This window comes from Canis lupus, chromosome 33 (assembly GCF_011100685.1).
Source record: "Canis lupus familiaris isolate Mischka breed German Shepherd chromosome 33, alternate assembly UU_Cfam_GSD_1.0, whole genome shotgun sequence".
NCBI classification, from domain to species: domain Eukaryota; kingdom Metazoa; phylum Chordata; class Mammalia; order Carnivora; family Canidae; genus Canis; species Canis lupus.
Window position 1 is genome coordinate 5,332,552 of NC_049254.1, and position 24,525 is coordinate 5,357,076.

General features: G+C 41.3%; 1 protein-coding gene across 1 annotated transcript; it reads right to left on the bottom strand.

Annotated features, from left to right (window-relative positions):
- Positions 1–1,412: 1,412 nt before the first annotated feature.
- GABRR3 (gamma-aminobutyric acid type A receptor rho3 subunit) lies at positions 1,413–23,782 on the bottom strand. Its single transcript, XM_038583249.1, is given in 10 exon segments — positions 1,413–1,516; positions 3,360–3,512; positions 9,882–9,931; positions 9,933–10,011; positions 11,012–11,137; positions 14,826–14,871; positions 14,874–15,038; positions 17,452–17,519; positions 22,750–22,817; positions 23,577–23,782. Coding segments are annotated over 10 exon segments (1,065 nt in total).
- Between the last annotated feature and the right edge of the window lie 743 nt (positions 23,783–24,525).

The window sequence follows — 24,525 nt, forward strand, 5'->3', positions numbered from 1 at the left end:
TTTGCTGAGTTTTTGGTGCAATGTGAAGGAAGACTATGCACAATTATCTGAAAACACTATTGAAATATGGCTCTTTTCTCCAACCACATATCTGAGCGAGGCCAGTTTTCTTCCTATATTTCTACTAAAACTTATTACAACAGATTGAATGAATAAGCAGAAATGAGAATCCAGCTGGCCTTCAGAAGGCCAGATATCAAAGGTCTGCAAAAATGTGCAACACTGCCACTCTTCTTCTTAATGTTTTTGTTTTAGAAAGAAGTTATTTTGGGGCAGCCTGGGTGGCTCAGTGGTTTAGTGCCGCCTTCAGCCCAGGGCGTGATCCTCGAGACCCAGGATGGAGTCCCCACATCAGGCTCCCTGCATGGAGCCTACTTCTCTCTCTCTCTCTCTCTCTCTCTCTGTGTCTCATGAATACATTTTAAAAAATTACTTAAAAAAAGAAAAATAAAAAAGTTATTTTTCATAAAATACATCAACTTATAATGAGTTTATTATCACTCTTTTTTAAGTGGATGGATATACATATATTTAAAAATTTGGTTTAATATCCAACATGGATAATAATGATAGGTATAACCCACAAAAACAAAAACTCTCTGGGGTCCCTCATAATTTTTAAGATGTAAATGGGTCGTAAGAACCTAAGAATGAGTGCCAAAGATGAAGAAGGAAATTGAGGATCCAAATATGAAAGATTCAACACACTGGGGGCCCTTAAAAGAACAAGAAAAGCCAAGAGAATAATTGGGGTTCAGGCAGAGATGACGGAGAGGGTATAGTAGTCTATTGGGTTTTGAACATGCAGAGTGCCTGCAGTACCTAGAGATGAAGTCCAGCAGGCAGCGGGAATACTATCTGGAACTTGAGAGAAAGATGTGAGATAAGGACTTAGATTCGGGATTTACTTTCATAGAGACAACAGTCAGGAACAAAAGCCTTGCTCCATTTGATGAGAGAATCAAAAGGAAGCAAAACCTTGAGTGGGAGTTATCCAGACTGAAGGAATAGAAGGAAGACAAAATAGGAAGAAAAATGAAAGAAAAGTCTCTAAGAGGAGAAAACCCAAACTAGTACAGAGAATTGCAAACAAATTTATTGTTTGTTTAGGTTTTTTTTTTTTTTTTTTTTTTAGATTTTATTTATTTACTCATGAGAGACACAGAGGGAGAGAGGCAGAGACACAGGCAGAGGGAGAAGCAGGCTCCATACAGAGAGCCGGATGCGGGACCCAATCTTGGGACCCCAGGATCACACCCCGGGCCCAAGGCAGATGCTCAACTGCTGAGCCACCCAGGCGTCCCTGTTTGTTTAGTTTTATCAAACACTGGGCTGTAGCCAGGCACCAGCCCAGGCAGTTGACATGAATGCTCCTATTCATCTCATGCAGTGACCTTAGAAGGCTGTATCAATCATCTCATTTTGCAGATGAGGAAGAGGAGGCTGGGATCTCGACCACTACGCTTGGTTCTGAATTTGGAGAGGATGCTAAATAGTGTCAAATACTTCAGAGAGTCTGACAGAGGGAGAATGACCGAGAAAAGGCAAACGGGATAGACAAGTAGTCAGAAGGCTCTTCAGGAGAACCGGGTAGCCCAGGATTTGGAAACTGCCAGTAAAGCAGAGTGCAAAATATCTATTTTGTTTTGTTTTGTTTTGTTTTATTCTTAGGAGAAAGGGAGAGAGTGTGCTGTGGGGGAAGGAAGGAGGGAGACAGAGAATCTTAAGGAGGCTCCAGGCCCAGTGCAGAGCCTGATGCAAGGCTCAGTCTCACGACCCTGAGATCATGACCTGAGCTAAAATCAAGAGTCTGACACTGAGCCACCCAGGCGCCCTCAGAACACAGGATATCTTTGCAAAAACTTAAGGGTGTTAGGAAAGATAGCAGTGATACAGGAATACTACAGTTCCCTTTATTAAGAGGGGGGAGGGACATTTCTGATTTTTATATTATTTTACATAATTCTGCATAGCAGATTCCCCAACCCCTAGGGATCACATGTAGATGCAAGAGGCACAGAATTTCAGGGGTGACTTACATGCATTCTAGTGTTCTCCGTTCTGCCCAGCCTGCCCTGGAACCAGCTTTTATGACTTGTCATTGTCAAAGTGTAAGAGTTGAGCAGTCAGCTTCAGGAATCTGACTGAAAATCATGTTCATGCACTTTTGGATACTGAACATCTTTCCGTCTCAAGGGCTGGAAATGTGCTTGTCATCCCCTGTTCAGCTCTACCCTGCCCCACTGCCGTACTGAGGTCGGGGAACGACTGCTCTGATGTGAAGTCACAGCCACAATAATTTACTCATTCAGATGGTATTTTTTCCATGAAGACAGTCAAGCCTTACATGCTTGTAGAGTGAAGCTTTTAATAGGGAAAAGAGGTGAGCCAATTATTAATATCGATGACAATTTATGTCTTTCAAATGATCTTTTGAAGTGTGCATAGAATTTGTGAACATTAGCTTAGGAATCACCCTTTCTGGAATGAATTGTGTGATCATTACAATGATCGTGAAGCACTTCTCACAATCTTCTGTCTGGGTAGAGCATGACAGGTCGAAGAACAAAATCAGCTGAAATGAGGGAGCTCGGCTCTGAACCAGCCGAGAAGGCAAGTGGGATCGACTCTTGGTCTCATGAAGTAACACGTCATCCAAGTGCTTAGCTGGGCATCTTCCGCTTTGTAAGAACTCAGTCACTGCTAAGTGGGTCTGAAATGGTTCCCATAAGTCAGTATGTGACAGTGGCACGTAGCACGCTACACGGAGTGGATAATCACACCTGAGCGACGACTTACCGAAGCTGGCAACGCCTCCCTCCATGAAATCTCTTGCCAACTAAAGTACCACAGTAACTGAAATTTCACGGTGGTTGTTTTGATTTTGGTGTTTAGGTTAAGCCCTGATTTCTCGATAGCTCTGCCCCCGTCCCAAGGAGTAATGTATTAAGATACCAGCAGTAAAATGTGAATTAGTTCGAAGGTTCTTTTTTCTATGATGCAAAGGTTTGTCACGCAAAGTGAAGTGGTTTGGGCAAGGGATGGTGAGGTTTTCCTGCAAGTGAGGAGACAGGTTTGTAAAGTGAAGCTGTTTATGCTTCATAATTTCATAATTTCTCCTTATTATTCAGCTTTTGGCCAGCTGGTACAGGCTTCATATCTAAAGACTCAGTTCCCAAGGGAAGAGTCCAATTACAATTTGCCCCTGAGGTTGTCAAAATAAATGTCGTAACCTGAGTGCATGTCTCTAACTACCTACTAAACCATGAGTCTTTCCCTTTCCACTTATCACCCTTCTTTATTTACCTTTTTGAACTTTCTCCTTTAGTGACATTTCACAAATGTGCAGAAAGACTTACCCAGGGAAACTCTTGCAGGAATAGCTCCCTGGTCAGTCCAAAATGAAATCCATGAAAGCATTACCATCAGCATAGCTGGGAAATAGGTTTGTAGCATGAAGAAGAAAATATGCCTCCTTAGCACAAAGTTGATGAAAAGCCTGTTGTACCAACCTATGAGAAAAAGCCAGAGTTTTCCTTAGAATAGGCTTCCTCATGAAAGCATCACACTTAATGAAATGACCTGCCTCTTTAAACTCTAAGCTCTAAGGGAACATGGAACTGAACACGCTCACCCTTGTTTACCCAGGAGGAGGGCAGGGCCTGGGCCTGGCGCTCCATCAATGTTTGTTGAACTAACAGACCTGTGGTCTGTTTCCTTATGTGATTCAAAGATTTCCCTTAAATTTCATAGCTGCTGTTTAGGAATGAATGGTAATTATATTTTGTGGAATGGCCTTTAAAGACCTTTCTCCAAAATATATTGGGTTTGCATTGTTTCTGCAAGTGGGCAAATCTTCAATACATGACTAATGACCAGGTGCAATAGCCAATAAATCATTTATTAGCTATAACAAATGAAAGGGAACGTTTTATCTGAAGGAAAAGATTCACAGTAGCTACTGAGTCATTGGATTCCAAGTTGGAATCCAGACAGCGAGGGATTCATCAAGGGAGTGGGTGAAAGAAATATTTGTAAAGTGTTTGTATTATTCAAAGTCTGGTGGGTACCATTAATTTATCTATAATAATTCTGAAAAAAAAAGAGTAACCAAATGATGATGTTTCTTTGCTTCTGGCTGGAATTATATAAGCGCACACTGGTAATATTGATCAATTCACGCTGATCAGAAGCAACAATTGCAGTCACATACACACAATTTTGTTCAGGTTTCCCTTTTCACATTGGCTGCAAGAAAGTTGAAAGCCAAAAGAGAAGGGACTATAGGTTAAAAATTTCAAAACAAAACTATAAGCATTGCAAAAGTGTTTAGAGTGTTTACTACTGGTGTCAGTAGTAATTTCTTAGGAAACTCAAGATGGCACATTTATTAGATGGATCAGGTCAATATTCAGGCATTCGGCCTAAAACATAAACCTAGCAGACCCACCCTGAAATGGCAGGTCTGCTCTTAGTACTCTATCCTCATTTACACGCTCATGACCTTCTCGTCCCCATCTGTTCTGAGGTTCTCTTTCACCATCATATGTGTTTCAGGAATATCAAACAATTTCATTCCCCAGGGAAATAAAAGACACATTGCATAGTGCATACTAAAGTCAGAATATACATTATTTTTTGGGCTACTCATTGTCTTGTATTATCCATGTTGCAGTCCTACTTCATTATTGCAGGCAGCTGAAAATTTGGATTATAGCTGCAGAGTGGAATAACAGCTTCTCTGACGGTATAACTTTATAGATTTACTGTGAGATTAAAAGAGATAAAGAAAATCTGCGGAAGAACTTCATAAAGAAAGGCAGTTAGTTATATGGTTTTAACTCTGAACTAAATTTTGGTCAGAAGGTCCTTTCTTGACTCCTAATTTTCTGAATAACAACTTTGTCTTTGGCAAGTGAGAGAGGCATGCTGCTCTGCTGTGTGGCTCTTCAGGGCATGAGAGGATAGGGAGAGTATCGTGGTTGAGGCTGTAGGCCAGGAAGAGATCTCTCCACCACCAGGAAAGGTGGTGCTGCCTTGGAAAGATGTGGAACCCTTGGATAGCATGATAAAGCATCTGGCTCCACTTTTGATATTTGACTTCTAACAGCACCCAAGCCACATTCTTCCTTCCCCTTCTGTCCCACATCTGGGCAAGGTAATAAGAAAGCCTGGTGCTCCCTCTTTGGGGACCCACGGGAAATTCAAACCATGCAGGGGAGTCCTCCCTCTAGTCCCCACCTAACCACCACAAACCCCCAAGCCAGTCACCCCTCCCTGTTTTCTCAAGCCATTTTCAGACCTACTTAGGAGCCAACCCTGCTCCTCTAGAAAACTTCATTATGTGTGTAATAAATCTCTTTATAAAACCCTTTTGCTACCTTGTGGCATCATCAATTTTGACATTTGAACCACATTCTGGATGGAAGGGCCCATCAGCTTCTACCAGTTTGTTACATGGTAGAAAGATGGGGAGTTTATGAAAGAGAAAAGAGAGCTGGAGAGTTGGCAGTCAGGAAAATGCAAGAGGGGAAGTGATTCAAGAGTCAGTCCCAAGACAAGGTTCCAGGAGGTTTTGTACCTGGAGACTGTTACCTTCAATGGCCTGTGATACTAAAGGCCTCATTCAGTGTTTAAAGGATCAAGACAATGTTGTTGGGATGCCTGGGTGGCTCAGCGGTTGAACACCTGCCTTCGGCCCAGGGTGTGATCCTGGAGTCCCAGGATCAAGTCCCACATTGAGATCCCTGCGTGGAGCCTGCTTTCTCCCTCTGCCTATGTCTCTGCCTCTCTCTCTCTCTGTGTGTCTCTCATGAATAAATAAAATCATTTAAAAAAAAAGATGATGTTGTTGATGAAAATAGTGATGCTAGCTACAAGCTAATATTTCCTGAACACTTAACACATGGCAGACAATATTCAAAGTTATTTATGGTAGACAGTATTCTAAATTATTTAAATATATTAAATCATGTATCCTCACAACCCTAGGAGGTGGGAAGTGTTATAAACCAAGTTAAAGATGAAGACATTGAAGCTTGAGGAGATTAAGCAACTTGCCCACATTTCTGGTAAATGGTAGGGCCAAGATTTGAACTCATGCAATCTGTCTCCAAAACTTGTACTTTAACCACTACATTATGCTCCAATAAAGAGTAATTATCAATGCATTCTTTAGGGACAGAAGTCATTTTTTTCCCTTTGTAAATTTACAGTGCATGATTGTGAGGGACACTGAAAGGCATGAGAGGGCAGAGGCCCTCACTAGCTTGTTAATATTGCCAGGGAGAGGTAAAGATGATGCCAAGGGGAAAAAGTCAGGACCTGATGGTTCAGCTATCGAGGGGGACACTAAAGTTATATAATTATAACTATACTTCTGGATCCTCTAACCAGAGCCAGTAGTTTTTTTTTTTTTTTTTTTTTTTTTCCTTCGGTAGAGCTGATTTGGCTATACAGAGGTTATGGTGATTGTTATAATCATTGGAATGAAGACAAAAAATAAGCAGATTATTTCTGATGAAGCTAATGTGTTTAAACAGGATACTAATCTGAGAAAAACACTTGGGTTTAGGTCTTGGGAGATCATATTTAATAACTCATGGATAAGGTGAGCCAGGATTATATTTTTGAGCTAAAATAAATTTCTAACTGATGAGCTTTCTGAAACCTAAGAATTGTTGAATAAACCCAGATATGATTAATAACTTGATATTTGGGGGTGCCTGGGCAATGCAGTCGGTTAAATGTCTGTCTCTTGGTTTTGGCTCAGGTTGTGATCTCAGGCCCGCGTTGAGGTCTGTGCTCAGTGTGGAATCTGCTTAAGAATCTCTTCCTCTCCCTCTGCCCTCTCCCCTACTATCTCTCAAATAAATAAAGAAAATCTTTTTAGAAAGGTGATATTTGGCTACAATTTCCAAAATTCTTTACTCTAATATTTTTATAGTCTTATTTTTTTTATAGTCTTAAAGCCCGTTTTAATTTTTCTTATTAAAAATATATGCATTATAAAAAAAAAAAAAAATAAATAAAAAATAAAAAAAAAAAAAAAAAAAAATATATGCATTAAAACAGTTAAAAAATACAGAAGTGTTGAAAATATCCCCAATCTATACTCAATTCTTAGAAGTATCAATTGTTAATCTTCTTAGACATTAAAAAACCATATATATAAGTCCTTCTTAAAATAACAAATATGAGATCATATATATTCTCCTGTAACATGATTTTAAAAATTTTAAATTTACTATAGATAATTCTCTATCATTCTATGCAAACCATGTATATGTAAACCTAATTCTTTTCTTTTTTCATTTTTCTGAGAAATCAAAATGTTTTTTTTCTTAAAAATGTAACCATACTGGAATGTTAGGAATTTTTAGTGGGTTTTAAAACACTTAAAAGCATCTTTTGGAGCAGAAAGTTCTTCAATGCAAGTATTTTGTGTGGTTTTAGACAGACTTTAAAACATTACCAGAAGAAGAAAAAATCAACTAGTGTTGGACCTGACTGGTACGGCTTAATAAGTCTGACAATGACAAATAACAAGGCAGTGAAGCCAATGGAATGGCATGTTGGAGAAGTAAGAATTTGGAAATGAAATTTAACCTTTTCCTTTTAAGAGTATAGCTGAGTGTATACTAAAGGATACTTGTGCTTCAAAATCTGAAGAAACGTCACTGCCATTATTATACATGCAGTATGTATTCTGTGCAGGAAACAACATCCTTAGATTTCTATGCTTCATATATATGACACTGTAATAGCTTCAGACATTGCAAAGACTTATTCATAATCTATCATGTGCCAAATTTATTCCATCATAACAGTAAAATGAAAATAGCTGTAAATTATACTTCGACATGTACTATTGCTCATTGCATCCACTCTTGTTTAAATAATAATTAAATTTAGGATTCAGAGCATTACAAATCCTGACAGAAACATACTCACACAGTTAACTCTTGAACAATGTAGGGGTCAGGACTGCTGGCCCTGGTGCACTTGAATATCTGCCCAGAAATTTCTAGTCCCTCCAAGCCTAACTACTAGCAGCCTACTGCTGTTTGGAAGTCTCACTAAATCCAACAGTTGATTTAGACATGTTTTGTATGTTATATGTATTATATACTGTATTCTTACAATAAAGTAAACTAGGAAAAAGAAAATGTTAAAAAAATCCAGAAGAGAGAGAAAATACATGTGCAGTGCCATACTGTATTTATTGAAAAAATTTGCATATAAGTGCAGTTCAAAGTCATGTTGTTCAAGGGTAAACTCTGTTTACTTATATAGAGAAAGATTAGAGAGAAAGGAAAAAGGAGAACAAAATATATAAAAATAATAAGTTTATATCTATGAGGTGGGATGACAAAGGCTTTTTCTTTAAACTTCTCTGAATTTTTTTTCAAATTATGTGCCTTTTATTCACTCATTCAGCAATTACCTATTGAGCATCTATACTATGTGCCAGAGGTATATCAATGATTAAAACCAATAATATGTGTTACTTATATAATCAGAAAAGGCCATAAGCGTTACTACAGTTAGTAGCATTATCTGCTGAATCCCAAGCAAAATAGACAAATAAGTTAAAGAGAGTATTTGTTCTGGATCTAAACAGCTAAATAACTGTTGGTTCTAGAAAGTCCTTTAGCTTCGCTGTGATGTAAATTTTGTCTTCTCTCTTAGTGATTCAGGGTGTTTATTTACAACCTGATAACTCCAGAGTGAAAGGGCAGAGTAGAGCACGTCCAGGGAGAAAAGTCAGTAGGTAAAAGCATTTGAGGCAGGGTGGCTCTGAAACCCAGGGGCAGCACACACTGTCCAGGCTCCTTACGGCTTCGAAAACCTAAAATGGCATTTTTATATGGATTCTTCCAGAAATGACGCAGAGTGCTAATAACCAGGGAAGAGGAAGCTACGTGGAGCTTTAATCAACAGGGATCAAGTATAATTTAAAAAGCGCTGTGGATACTATTCTATGTTGCCAAACAAGAAAACGTCTGTCAGAGTAAAGAGTCTGCAGTACAGGCCGGATATTGAGTGGATTTTCTGCTTTTCTGACTGATTCACCCAGCAATGCCTACTGAGTATACGTGCTGCCCAAGCAAGCACAGCGGTGTTTCCTGGGCATCTGTCATGTGCGGAGCCTGTTTCAGGGGCCGGGGAAGAAATGGTGAACGAGGCAGACAGATTTCTTGGACTCTTTCTAGTCAGACCCTCAGACAATAAAGCAGTCAACTAGAGACTATTTCAGGTAGTGTTAAGTGCTGTGAAGACAAACAGGCAGGGATTGGTGAGGAAGGAGGCCTGGTTTAGACATGAGCGTTAAGAAAGCACTCTTTGAGATCATATTTGAACAATGCCCTGAACAGAAGGAGGGAGCTGGTCATGAGAAAACTTGGGGAAAATCATTCCAGGTGGACGGAGGAACAGGCCAAAGCAGAAGCCCTGTGGGTAGAAGGAGATTGGTGTGTTTGAGGACAGGCAAGAAGGGAGAGATCAGAGAGGTAGGTCATGTGGGCCTTGTAGGCCATTTGAGAAGCTTGAGTTTTGTTGTTAGTGTGGTGGAAACACCATGGAGGGTTTTAAGCAGGAAAGAATTGTGGTCTTTGTCTTTTCAAAGAAGGCTCTGTCTGCTGTGTTAAGCGTAGACTGCAGGGGCCAGGTGTGGGAGAAGGGTGTTCACCTGCAAGTGACTGCATGAGGGGGCGAAGTCCCATGCTGGGCAGGTGGAGGAGGTGGCCTGTAAAGGAGGGAAGTGGGTATTGGCCAAACAGGACCCTTGTTGGGATTCCGGTCTCTTCACCTGCTGTGGTGCTCTGCAAACAGTAGGTGCTCAGTAAGTGCTGATGAATTGTCCACATAGGATAACGCACCTGTGCTGCTGTAGAAAGCAAATCCACTGGATGCAGTGAACTCCTCAATGAAGGGAAATACGCTCACCAGTATTTAGGGACTTGTTTCCATGTTTCCAGTACAGCATTAGATCCTCTTCACTGTAGGCGTCTGAAGCAAGACAGCAAGGTTCTTGGCATGAGAACAAGCTCTTGTGAGCTCCAGGAGCTCTACGACCACGATTTATGGAGCTCTGCGTCCCCGGTGCCTGGTCCGATGACACGAATATATCGGATACTGCAAAACATTTGCCACGAGGCTGTTGATCCCCATACCTACCAAAAGAAAAAATAATCTCCAAAAATCAGACTCTAATTTCTGGCATAGTATGGTGGCCTTTCGTGTGCCCATATGATGAATTCTCCACAGAGCTGCTCCCTGCCCCGCGAGCACCGAGGATCATCAAACCACTGCCTGTTCCAAGTCACAGGCCTGACCCCAGGTCTTCGGGCCCCCTCAGTCTTGTAGGTCTCTGGGAGGAAATGCTGAAATGAGCCGAGCTCATAAGGAATTATCTTCTGAAATCGAAGAATGCTATAGAAATTTTCTAATGGATTTGATGAGCAACAGCCACTGAAATTCCCAGCATATAGGCCGCATTATAAAAACCTGCCATCAGCTTTTAAGGGGTCATATCAAAAACAATCGAGGGGCCCAAGCGACTGACAAGGGCTGGCTCAGGAGCCCTCTGGCAGGGCTTTGATTAGAGGGTCTAGGTCTAGAGCTGCCTTTTTCTGGGGAACCCGAGCACATTTCATGGAAGATGGTGACTTATATGGGAACATGAATTCTAGAGCTTTCCAAATTTGGGGAGTGTGTCAGTCCACGTTCATAAATCAGCAAGAATATACCCCTTTGGGGAGTTTGTTTCTTTATAAGCAGTGCAGAAAGTGCAGAATGTGTACTCATGAAAACATTCTTTCCTTGGGTGTTCTCTTTTGAGAGACAATCTGCCATCATCCTTGGTTTAAAAAAATTACAATTTTGAATTAATATGTTTAACTTATATCAAGATTTTTAAATGCTCATTAAGAACGTGCTTGTTTTCATGCAGGTATGTGACGGCATGTTCAGATCAAGAGTGCTCACTCCATCAGGAAGTAAGACTTACAGCTTTCCAGTTCAAGGGAACAAGTGTCAAGAGTGTCCTCGTTCTGAGTGTCAAGAGGAAACCTGCTGAAATCCATAAAGCACGTGGCTGAAGCAGTTATCCTGTAACAGGAGAGAGAAAACAAAAACTGCAGATCGTTTCACCATATGGCCAAGTAAACATGCAATATTGAAGCTCCTTGACTGGGGCGCCCGTTTTGTGTGCCTTTCAAGAAGAAGGCAAAGCAGGCATTCCCATCCTCTGTGGACATAACGATTAAGGAAGCAAACCCAGGAAGGTGGGTGGTTTTCTGAAGACACAGGGTGAATGCGTGCATTCCAGCTCTAAAGATCGTTTCTGATCTCATGGTTTCCTAGTTGGTGCCCTCTATATTTTTTGGCTCTGATATCTTCAGAAAAACATACTTCAAAGGGAGAGGACTTTGAAATAGATTTAAATATTTTCTGCTTTTTGGAAGATCCAAAGTTAGGTGTCTAGTCATAAAGGGCTGGGATGGTGGTAATAAAAACCGACGGGTAAAGGTTCCTCTCACAAAGCAAGTTTACCTGGGAAAATTCGCTTTCCAGGAGTGAGGAGAAGGCCTGGAGCATTTTCAGTTATAGATTTATGTGCACAATGCATAATTCAGGTGCCATTAAGGCTTGCATACTGATGAGGATTGTTTTTTCAAATTTTATATCCTCCTAGATTTTTCTGGCTTTAGGCAGAGGCTGCTATACTATGATCCTGCCTCAAAGCAGAAACTCTGGTACCCACACCACAGATCAGAGGGTTATAAAAGGCCCCTGAGCAAGTTTGCACAAAACAAAGGCAACAGCTGCTCCTACCCGTGGTGCCCCCAAGTTAATCAGAGAACTAGAACCATTTTATCTTCCACGGGTTGAATTCTACTGTCAATAGTCATGCAGCAAAACGCCAAGCCAGGGAGGTATGTGGATGATTTTGTGTCACAAAACATAGTCATTTTGGCATATCCCCGGCACAGGTGATCTTTGAACAATGCATGGGTTGGAGGTCCAATCTCTGTGAGTTGAAAATCCCGTGTAAATTTTGACTCCCCGAAAACTTAACTATTAAGAGCCTACTGTTGACCAGAAGCCTACCGACACTATAAAGTCAATTACCACATATTTTAGATGTATTTTATACTGTGTTCTTACAACAAAGCTAGAAAAAAGAAAATGTTATTAAGAAAGTCATAAGAGAAAATGTATTCACAGTACTGTACTATATTTTTAAAAGATTCTCATAAAATAGATGTGCACAGAAGGGACCTCTGAAGTCTTTGAATCTACCTCCTTCATAGGTATAAATTAGCAATCAAAGTGGTTACCTAAGAGGTGGTAAAGAAAAAACTATTTATGGCACTTGTTAAAGAATAGTAAGGAAGATTTTATTGAGGGGGACTACTATAATTTGGTTTATTAACAAGGGAGAGAGGGGAGGGCTCAACTCCAAATACAACAAGGAAATGTGGGAATTTATAGCCAAGGAGCAGGCTACATTACTCAGAGGAGACATCACAGGGCAGGGGGAGCGGAGGGGGAATCTGGCTAAAAGGACCTAACAGGATTCTTGCTGAAGGTGGGACACTGTGGTCAGACATCACCTGGGGTGGTGGAGGATGAGGAATACGATCAGTTTGGAGGGTGATCAGATATTGAAGACGGAGGATTCTGGCTAAAGGCACTTAGCAGAGATAAAAACAGAAGCTCAAAAGTCAGGGTCTAGGTGAGAAGAAAGTTCAGAGGAGCCTAGCAGAGTTTGGTCAAAGAGAACATCTTTGTTTGTAGACGGAGTCAGAACCAATCCTAGAACTGGATAACCTGGCTCCGGGCTTAGACTGACTCTGGTGTCAGCTAGAAGAGCTGTGTGGACAACAATTTTGAGTCTTTCTGTGTTTGGGGATTTCCCAACCACACCCTCAGTTTCCATGATTTGCTAGGACTCATCAAAGTGGTTACGCTGAGAGTTATGGCTTACTGCCACGAAAGGACACAGATGAAAATCAGCGATGGAAAAGGCACAGAGGGTAGAGGCCAGTAGGAGCCAGGAGCAAGTTTCCAGCTGTTGTGTCTAATAGACAGTGACAAATGGCCACATGCATGGAGTACTGCCAACGAGGGAAGGTACGTGAGCCTTGAGGTCCAAATGATTAACTAAGAGGTGGTCACATAGGTCTAGCCGACTTTGGTCTCTAGCCCCTCCAGAGGTCAAGCTGATACCAGGTAACTCAAAGCCTGCTCCATAAATCTCATTGTTAGCATGGATTATCTGGTGTGGCCCAAGCCTCAAGGTCAACAAAGATCCTCTTATCAGGCAGGATATTTCGAGGGATTAGAGATTATCTCCAAGGAGCCAGAAATGCTTCCTTGGAATGTGCAGGGTAAGGACAATCTACTGAATTAATTCTTTCATCAAAAGAATTAGTTTTTAAAAGTTAAAAGGTTTAAGAAGTTGATTCCTTGGCCAGATGCTGCTTCTGATTCCTCGTGAGGCCCGACTCCAGTACTTACCAGAATCCCATGTTGCTCCTGACTTAAAAGTTCTATCGAAAGTTGTACTTTCATTATATTTTTAAGAAACATTGACAGCAAATATGACCCTATCACCTTTGTGCTAAAGTGAGCAAGGTGTTTTTTAATGAACAAAAAGAATCTGTGTTAATTTACTATTGCCACTGTAACAAATTATCACAAACTTGGTGTCTTAAAACAACACAAATTTATTCTCTCACAGTTCTGGAGCCCAGAAGCCTGAAATTAGTATCACTGCACTGAAATCAAGGTGGCAGAAAGGCCCTGTTCCCTCCAGAAGCTCTAGGGGAAAAGTCAATCCTTGCCTCTTACAGCTTCCGGCAGTTGTTAGCATTCCTGTGCTGGTGGCTCTATCATTCCAATCTCTGTCTTAATGGTCACATTGCCTTTCTCTAACCAGGATTCTTATGATTGATTGCATTTAGGTCCCAACCAACTGATCCAGAATAATTTGCTTATCCCAGGATCCTTAACTTAATCACATCTGCAAAGATCTTTTTTTTTTTTTTTTTCTTTTTAAGGCCAAATGAAGTGACTTTCACATGATCCAAGGACTAGGACAATGGATATCATTTGGGGACCCTTTTTTTTTTTTTTTTTTTTCAGTCTTACTACAGAGTCTTTCTGGGATTTCTAAGACATTAAAAAAAATGAACTAAACCTGATTTACTAAGCATCTTTAGAATTACCAATGATAAGCCATGCAGTATGTACAGGATGCATTAGGCTAAAAGAACATATGGTATGTGAAAGATGGAGGGCTGTTATAGCATAGTGTCAGAAAAAAATATTTTGAATTAAAGAAGTGAAAAGGGAGTAAACAAATTAGTGGTAATTTGAATGATGACTATACTTTCTTGTGAAAAATGAAGGAGATAATTAAGAACACTATTTAGTTAATCCAAGATTCCGAGATTGCTTGTCAATGTGCAGTTAGTAAAAAAGAAAAGCAATTTTATGCACCTATAAAATTGTGGGCCAGACTTTTAGGGATTTCCATAATTCAACTCTGCTCTGGCCAACCTTATTTTCTATCAATCCCCAATGATGTGTTGAGTAGATAGATAGAGAACTATTTTTTAAAATCTGGAAGTTAGAACAAGGAAAAAAAATCACATTTTCTGTGTTTGTCCCAATCTTCAGCATCACTAAACAGACAGTAAGTAATATTGTGAGCTTAGCCAGTAGTGAGATCCACTAGCTTTGGTGTAGACCTCCCTGGTTATAGGGAAGCCAATGATGGTCCACAGCCCTTCTGACCTGAGAGTGAAGAGGACTGTTTCCATTAGGGTATACATGCAGCATGATGTTCTCCACAGTTTTTTATCATGAATGAAGGATCTTTTGGAATGGACAAAAAAGATGTCAGGCACCCAAATCTTTTTGATCAATCTACGATCAAAGGTCATGCTTTTGTTTGTTGTGCTAGGAAAGGAGAGCCTCTCATCTTTCCAGTAATGTCTGAGATAAAAAAAAATCATTGTAAAGTCCTAGGCAGAGAGAAAAAGAGACAAGTCAAAGCCAGTAGGAATATGGTTCAGGATGACCAATTAATACCATTCGTCCTAAACTGATGGGCATGGGTGTTAATGACCTATAATGTGAATGGCTTATATTGTATTTTCAGGTAGATTTAGGATGAAGCCAGTGAGCTTGACTTGCAGAACCTCTCCTTCACCTGGAGTCTGGTGGATGTTGAGTTTCTACGAACCATAGAGAATTCAAGTTGGGAAAGGGAAGCCAGATTAAAACTGGGAAACATTTCTACCTAAGCACTGATAAGTCACCTAAAGAGATCTCAGAAGAAAAGGACTTGGAACTACATGGCCCAGTATTTTATTTTCACTTAGTTTTTTCATTTCATTGTAAATAAATGTTCACTTTTATAATGGATTCTGCATCCATAAATTTGTATTATTTTTGTTTAAAAAAGCCCCTTCTCCAAGTTGAATAAATTATGGTCCCACAAAAACAGATATAGTATTTCTTAGAGCTGTTAGTAGAAAGCATGCTGTCAGAGATCCTGAGAAGATGATTTTCCTCAGCTTGAGAGACAAAAAGAATACCAAGAAGTTCTCAAATTCTACTGTGCAAAAGACTCAGCCATGAATTTGTTAAAATGGCACATTCCCCAGAAGCTAATACCCTGAGCTTCTGATCCAGTATGGCTCAGGGAACTGAATTATTTATTAGTGTGTAACCCAATTATAAAGAGATAAGGATGGTAAGGACTCTATTAACATTATTTTAGCAGAAAAAAAATTAGGTCAGTCAATACTTTGAGCTTTGTCTGGCTCTCAGATACTACATTTAATATTTTGTTTGAACAAAAACTCCCCTAGCTATGTCCAAGTCAGTGGGTGTGGATGATGATGATGTGTTTCACCTTTTACAACTGTTTACTCCTTCCTATCATTTATTTCCCAACAATACTCAGATTATTCTTGAAGTAGCACATGTGACAGAACTTGACATTTATTATACAAGCAAAAAACAAATCTCAATGAACTACAAATAAGTCAGCAGTTAATGATGAGCTAGTTTGGTTTTTTTTTTTAAGGTTCAGAATAGAGGTACTTTGTATTATTGCTCTTGGTTAGTCTGGGAGCATCAGCCATGAGTGGTTTTGAATTAGGGTGAGGGCAAATAAACAGAATGATTCATTCATTCCCATAACACTTCAGGGAGTTGTGTGGGTTACTGCAGGGATTGCTTTAGTCAGCATATATTTAGAATCAGGTGCTCAGTCTGATCTGAAGGTCACCACCGAGCTTATGAAGACAAGTGCAGACATTAGTTTACAATAGTTTATACATTTATACATTCCAGTGATACTGCAAAATCACGACTAGTGGGCACTATCATGAGAGAGCAGGATGCACAGCAGGTTGAGACAAAGAGTGGGGTAAAACTTCAAGGAATTGAAAGTGAATTCGGGGTGGGAAGATGATAAATGAGAAGCAAAAGAAGCCAACACTGGGGGTCACTGATAATTAGAACACATTTTCACCTTGGGCATGGAGAACCCAGTGCAGTTTTAGCTGATACTCACCCTTATTCAGGTAAGAAGGGTGAATTCTGGTTTTAGGGGCAGAGGGGTGGAGACCATGAGAACTTTAGATGCAGACAGGGTCATTCAGGGATAACTTAGAGGTTACACCAGGATAAAGGAAATGAATACTTGTTCCTGGAGTACAACAGGCTCAAGAAAATGTCAGTAGAAGCTGGTTTTGGTCAAGGAAGAGCCAAAATGTTCTAAACAAGGCATTTTTGAGTAGTGAGTACTCTTGGTGCTATTCCCTTTGGGAGTAGGGCGGTTCAAATGAAGGAAGTTTCATATTTAAACTTGAAATAAATATTGAATTTGATAATGATAAGGACTAGAAAAACAGTAGCTGAAAATGGAAACAAGATATAACAAGTCATAGAAAATTTTGTTTAGAATTTGCTGGAATTTTTACAAGTCTTATAATTTTTCATTCAGTCAGCATTTAGATGGCAATGACTAGTTGGAGGAATCCCTATAAATAAAAATATTAATTAAGTATATATATATATATAAATACATATAAAGATAATTTGATCTTACAATTCAATTGATTTATATTTTCTAGGCCCAGTTTCCTTAAGAGATTCCCTACCTTGTTTTTTCTTTCTTTTTTACATTTCTTTCTTTTACATTTTAATTGTAGTATTTGCATATTATAAAAGTAATATATAAAATCTAAATTTCAAGCAGACAGGAGTGAAAGGAGAGCAAAGCAACTTCAACTCTATGAAGCAAAGTAGGAAAAATACATAGTAGTAACATACATAATTAAAATGGTTTATGAAAACACCAGTGATTTTGATACTATTCTCTATACTTTCAGGAAAAGACCAATATCTGATAGAGAAACTTACCATGTTAACCTCTGAAATGCTGTCAATACTTTCAACCTGGACATCTATACCCATTGGCACTGGAGATCCTTCAGAAAGAAAAACAAATGATATACTCTGAAATCATTACAATTATTTTGGTAACACTGAAAGCAGGAAAGATCAATGTCACAAGTGAATTACTTAAAAAATTTTTTAACAACAAATTTCTCCATTTTTCTATTGATATATTATTATATAATCAATTACAATAAAAAGGCACATGTATAAATAAATGTTTCAATAATTATCACACATTTGCTTAAGACCAGCTCAATATTTTCCTTCGTATAGTTAGAGTATGGAAGTAGTGTGTTCAATTTTTTGTTTTTTGTTTTAGCGAGTGGTGATTTAAAAAGGAAAAATGTTTCGAAAACATGTCTAAGGGTATGTAGAATGACGTATTCTCTATGGTAAGGATCATATTTTATAGTCAGGGAGTAGAATAGCTCATGGAGTTCATGACTCTGAAAGACGTGGAAGCCTCTTCTCTCTTGCCAAAGTCACTTGGGCAGCACGTGGCAGGTGATAGAGTGCCACACAGGGACCCCGCATGTTCACTCAACAAAGCTCCTACGTACTGTGTTTTAAATGCGCAACACGTTATAAAACATTTTGAAGAAAAGTGTCTACCCTCGGATGCCACCTGACCTCATTTTTGGCTCCTCTGAACTCCATGCCCATGTGTACCTCACTCCGAGGTCTAGGAATCTATATACTCTCCAGGACGGTGTGGAGGGGGAGGGACATGTAAAGGTAAGATGCAGAATCACAGAATTTTGGAGCTGGATGTAAGCTCCACGTATCATTCTTTTTACAGATCAGGAGCTGAGTCTCAGAGGGCAGGTAGTACTAAAACAGATGGATTAAAAATCATGGAAATTCTAGCTACCAAACCGGAATTAAAGCCAAACTTCCATCCCTTAATTCCTCTAAGTCTCAGTTTGTTCGTCTGTAAAATAGGGGAAATAAATCCACGGTACTGACCTAAGAGCGCTGCCCTGAGGCTAGACGAAAGAACGTGTGTCATGTCCTTAACCTAACACCATTCAAACGTCTTACCAACCAACCAGTTCAGCATCTCCCAGATCAGTAATGCATATAACAACACGCATAATAAGAACTCCTCAAATACTTTCATTAATTCCATATATGAAGCATTTGGAATATAGTAAAAGTAAATAAATGTTAACCGGTATGGTTATGTGTTGATTTCCCAGGATCAATATGTAGGTAGTAGCACACACATTTATAGTCTTTTTTTTATATGTATATAAAAAGATAAGATAGATCATCACTTGTATTTTTTTAAAAGATTTCATTTATTCATGAGACACACACAGAGAGAGAGAGAGAGAGAGACATAGAGAGAGAGGCAGAGACACAGGCAGAGGGAGAAGCAGGCTCCATGCAGGAGGCCCGACATGGGACTCGATCCCAGGTCTCTAGGATCAGGCCCCGGACTGAAGGTGGTGCTAAACCGCTGAGCCACTGGAGCTGCCCCATTAATTGTATTTTTATATATGCAGGAAAAAGGAGAGTTAAACAACAGTCATATATCTTATGTGTACAGAGCATTTAAAATACATTATACAATATATCATCTCATGTCATCATGACAGCCACTAGTCAGGTAGGGAGCTAGAACCGATGTTGGCTCCATGTGACATATGACATGAGTCGCTCAGAGATGTTAGAGAGCTTGCCTGGAGCCGAGGCCTGGTTATTGCAGGAACGTAGCCAGGTCCCTCTGGCTCCCAGTCTCCTCCTCTGGTCTGACAAGCACAGATTATACAGGCAGCCTTCACTGCCTTAGCTTTTGTCTTGACTCCCTGGCCAGTGTCTAGATGCTGAACTAATCCCATTTTAGAGAAACAAAGAAATCATCATCTCTGAGACCGAAACAAAAGAGCCTTCGGTGATGCGAGATGTAAAGGGCAGGAAAAACGCAAAGAAAATGAGCTGCAATTTACAGCCCAAGTTGAACACAAAGCTCCCCTAAATTTATATCCTCCTGTTTCCACATAATGAGACAATTAATCTTCTAATGCTTTATAAAAGTAAAAAAACACTGCAGCAGCAGCTGGTTTTAATGTTAAAGCTAATTAGGAAAACACATTAAGGCGAGGGAAGTGCTGAAGTCACATTTAGCTCAAGAGGAAAGCAGTAAGTGCTCGTGCGCAGGAGGAGGCTACAGCCGCAGGAGCTCGGTGGAAGCCCGCTTCCCCAGGAAGGTGGCCCCCAGGAAACAGAAATGGGTCACGTCTGACCAAGGCAGGAGCAGGGGAAGGGCCGTCTTTGGATTTTTCTGCCTGAACACATGAGACATTTGGATGCCAATTAGCCCCAGTCCTCGACTGTCAGAAAAATTTCTTTATCTGGGGATGATTTGTCACCTGCCACTAAGTAGCACGTTTCAATCGCATTTTTAATGACCCCACAATGGAGCCTCGGGGGGGGGGGGGGGGGGGGGGAAGAATTGCTTTATTTTATTTTATTTTATTTTATATTTATTTTATTTTATTTTATTATTTATTTTATTTTATTTATTTTATTATTTATTTATTTATTTAATTTTATTTATTATTATTTTTTTTAATCAAAGCCTTTCCCGGGGATCCTGGGTGGCTCAGCGGTTTAGGGCCTGGTCCTGGAGTCCTGGGATCGAATCCCACGTCGGGGCTCCCTGCATAGAGCCTGCTTCTCCCTCTGCCTGTGTCTCTGCCTCTCTCTCTCTCTCTCTCTCTCATGAATAAATAATCTTGAAAAAAAAAAAAGTGTTCCCACTCAAAAGCAAATCTTAACGTGTATCTCTAACAGATCAAAAGAGGTGGAAATTTAAGGTCCACTTTATGACTTTCCGGGGAGGGGGGACTGGGGTGATACCAGGGAGGGAGAATGAAGCTTTAAAGTGATTTGAGGTTAGAGCAGAGGGGTCTGGGTCCCCTGCAGCAGCTGCCCCTCAGGTTGTAAGGTGCATTGCAATCACCTGGGCACCTTATTACAATGCAGATTTGGATTCGCAAAGCCCGGGGCGTGGGGCCTGAGCTTCTGCATTTTTAACTCCCTCCCAGCTGGTCCTTGAGGCCCTGGAGGGACCTTCCCAGAGCGCTGGCCTCAAGGCCCAGGTTCAAGGACATTTTTCTCCGCATCTTTCTGGTCCAAGGTAGATCCGTAGGAGCCCTTTCCTCCGAGATAGGGGTTCATTTACTTGGGGAACCTAAACTGCCAGGAATCGGGGCCGCTTCTGGTGCTGGTGCCGAGGGCCTGCACCCCCGGGAGCCCCGGGTCGAGCCTTTCCTGGGCGACTGGCGCCCCCTAGCGCCCCGAAGGCCCCGGCCGGCCGCTCCCTCGCTCCTACTTGCTCCAACGCAAGGCGCGGGGGGGGGGGGGGGGGCCGCGCGCGCCTTCCCGGAGTCGCGGAGACCCGGGTGCCGAGGACCGCGTGACGTCGGGGCACCTGGGGCGGCGGGGGCTGAGCCCTGGAGGCGGCCCCCGAGGGAGGCCACCGACACGTCTTCAAACCGGATTCATGTCCAGGCTCCCAAAATCTTAAGTTCAGGAAGGGTGAGAAACGCCCCGAGATCTACCCTGCTGCGGATTATCCGGTTCAGCAAGGATCATAAGTGACTCCCAGACCAGCCCTCTGAGCTTCACCCAGGGGTTGGCTAGAAATGCTAATTGTTGGCTCGGCCAGATCTAGGGAGCTGAAACCTGGGGGTGGGGCTCAGGTATCTGCCAAGAACCCCCAGGTGGGGGCACCTGCGTGGCTCAGGCCCTTAAGGGTCTGCCTTTGGCTGGGGTCCTGGTTTCAGGCCTCAACATCGGGGTCCCTGCTCAGTGGGGAGTCGGCTTCTCCCTCTCCTGAGGGTACGGTCAATCAATCCATCCATCCATCCATCCATCCATCCATCCATCCATCCATCCATCCATCCTCCAGGTACTTTGATGCTTATGTTGCAGTCCCGAATCTAATCAAATCAAAGCCAGACCCTTAGAATTGCAACCCAATGGATTCCATGAAATTAAAAAACAACAAACATTCCTCACCGTTAACAACCATCTGACCGGCTAATCGATGAGTTCCCGAGGTGCCCACATGCCCCGAGCTTCCCTGGGTCAGGACCACAGTACTGCGAGCGGCCCGTCCCCACCCCACGCGGGGAACGTGAGGAATGAGCTGCCTGTGGAAAAGCTGCACCTGCTCCGGCCTTCCCAGCCTCATGTTCCCTTCTGTTGTGGCCACACTGGGAGGGTCCTGCAAAGTCGTCAGCTCAGGAACCGTGGGAGTGGAGACTTAGATCAATGAAGAAGCTCCGGGAAGGACTTAGGGGCAGGGGAGGGAGACTTCCCATTAACCGCTTGATACCACCAAGTCCTGTGTTGTTTCTGGAAAACTTGGTACCCTTGGCGATGCAACTGGGTGCACGTTAAACAATCTGAGGGCAGGAAAGACTTTGTTCCCAGTATGTCCTTATAGGGCCCCTTTCCGTCCTCCTTACCTGCCCTTGCATCTTGGTTCCACCAGGTGTTGCATTTTTCATGGCTCTGAGCAAATCTCGTAACCTCTCTCTACTCACTAGGCCCTGCGAGGCTGACATAAGCTAGTGCATTAACAGGCTCAGCCCAGGGCCTGGCCCTCCAACCTTCCGAGCAACTTAAGTTGCTGGAAGTGATAAAAAGAAAAACCTGAACACAGTTTGTTTCCTAGGGAGCCATGCATTTGGTGTCCTGGTCCTTCCACCGAAGCCAGGCATTCCAGCTTATAAAGTTATTCAATGAGATTTAATGAATATCATCACAGAATCCAATTTACAGATTTTAGTTGAGAGAATAAATTCAGGGGCATCCAGGTGGCTCAGTTGGTTAAGCAACTGCCATGGGCTCAGGTCACAATCTCAGGGTCCTGGGATGAGCTGCACCTGGGGCTCCTGCTCAGCACGGAGCCTGCTTCTCACCTGCCCTCTCACTCCTCTGTGCTTGCTCTCCCTCTCAAATAAATAAATAAAATCTTAAAAAAAATAAGTTGCTGTATCGGCATTATGTACCCATTCACAATTTATTGAGCACACACTATTTACAATTAGTAAATAGTATGGATATTTACTCAAAGAAATTTATCTTTTTTTGATCAATTTAAAATTTATCAGTTGTTCTCATTCAAGGGAATATCATTGTAAAAAAATTTGTTTTAATTGATGGTCTTGTGTTTTGGTATTTATTGCTTCAGATTTTCAACTTTATTTTGACAGTGACCTTAGAGTTTTATAAAGATAATACCTCCAAATCCAGGTCTCGTTGCAAAATCATGGTCCTCTATATGGAGAAGTCGTTCATATTGCAGGAGTCATGCTTTGGTACTTTTTTCCTCATTCTGGCTTCTTGTTTGCTATCTCTTCAAAGGGGGAAAAATACTTTTGAGATTTACATGGTTCTGGGTATTTTGATTGTGTTCAAGTTGGTATCCTCTGAAATATATATAAAAGCTCATTTTCTTAGCTTATCCTAAAAAATCTTCCAACATTTACTATTATATAAGGGTGGGCAGGTAAGGTAACCCCAAATTTGGAGCAACTTAGATGATGAACCAAGTCTGGATGTAATGCTCTGGGCAGGAGACGTTTCTCAGAATATGGTTTTTAGACCAGGAGAACCTTGTCACTACCACCTTAGATCCATGGACCACATCCCAGATCACCTAAAGCAGAATCCGATGAAACAGGGTGTAGGAATCTGCATGTTATTTAAGTGATTTTTAGGGTCAGCGAAGTCAATCTACTTCTGCACTAAGACAGTGAAACAAAAATAAAAACACGCTGCAAAATTGCAAACTGATGAAAATAGTGTTTTACAAAGACAAAATGAGCAGAAAGAAGGGGTGCGAGTTAAGATGAGAGTAGAATGTATGTAGTAGGCTCTAGAATTTGAGGGAGGGCAATGGGAATGGAGAGGAATTCAAAGGAAAAATGGCTTTGACAATCGATTGGACTTGATGTCTGGTCCAGTTGCGAAGTAGGTGAAGTCAGTTTTCATCCACAGTTCCCCAAGGTAAAGGCAAAGTGGGGAGTGGCCTCTCAGGTGTTCCCAGAGTCTGATCTTGGAGTTACCCTGCTGCTCCCAGATCTGTAAACTTGGGAAAGTTGCTGGATCTCCTCGACTCATGTTTTGTTCTGTGAGACAAACTTCCTGGTGGTTTGCTAAGTGTGAAGGCAGATGTCTGTGGGGGACACAGCTTCTCTGGAAGTGCAGCCGTCCTCACGTCCCAGGTGCTGGCCGCTGTGCTCAGCTCCTTCCAGACAAAGATGCCTGTCATCCTCACTGTCATTATCAGCAGAAGCAGTAGCAGCAATTAATAATGCCAGACACCAAGGGTCTACTAAGTGAGTTCTAATTGCCCCAAATCCCTAATATGATTTTGCATTAATAAATGTCTCCTTCAGAAGAGCATGGTGAGCTTTAACTTAAGATTTGTGGATGCACTTTCTTAGCTCAATAGAGTGACTTTGATGGTGAGAATTGCATGTTCTGAAGCAGCTGGCTGAAGAAGTATGTCCAGGCTTGTGGGCACCTATCATCAGTACGGGTTTTCCAACAGTGAAGTTTCTGGTTAAGAGAGCTTCATTATGTATTTTCCATTGGGAGAAATGGGGAATTTGGAAGACAAAATCTGTCTTGGGTAGAAGACAATGGGTTTGATTTTAAACATGTGAAGTCATTATATCCTACAAATAATTGAATGCATAGAACCATTTCTTCCAAGGATCTCAAATAAATTGGAACATTTCTTTTAAGGAGCTACAGTGAACTATTTACTGAAAAAGTAATAGCAGCTAATGTGCTTATTAAATGCCTATGATGTTCAGGGCCTCATGCCCAGGATGTTAGGTAAATATTAAATATTATCTTCTTTGGCATGCATCTGAATCACCTGGTTTGCTGGGACCCATGCCCAGAGTTTCCAGTTCAAGAGGTTGGGGGTACGAGAGTTTGCATTTATAGCAATTTCTTAGGAGAACCACTGGTCTGGAAATTAGTAGACACTGAATACAAGTTAGC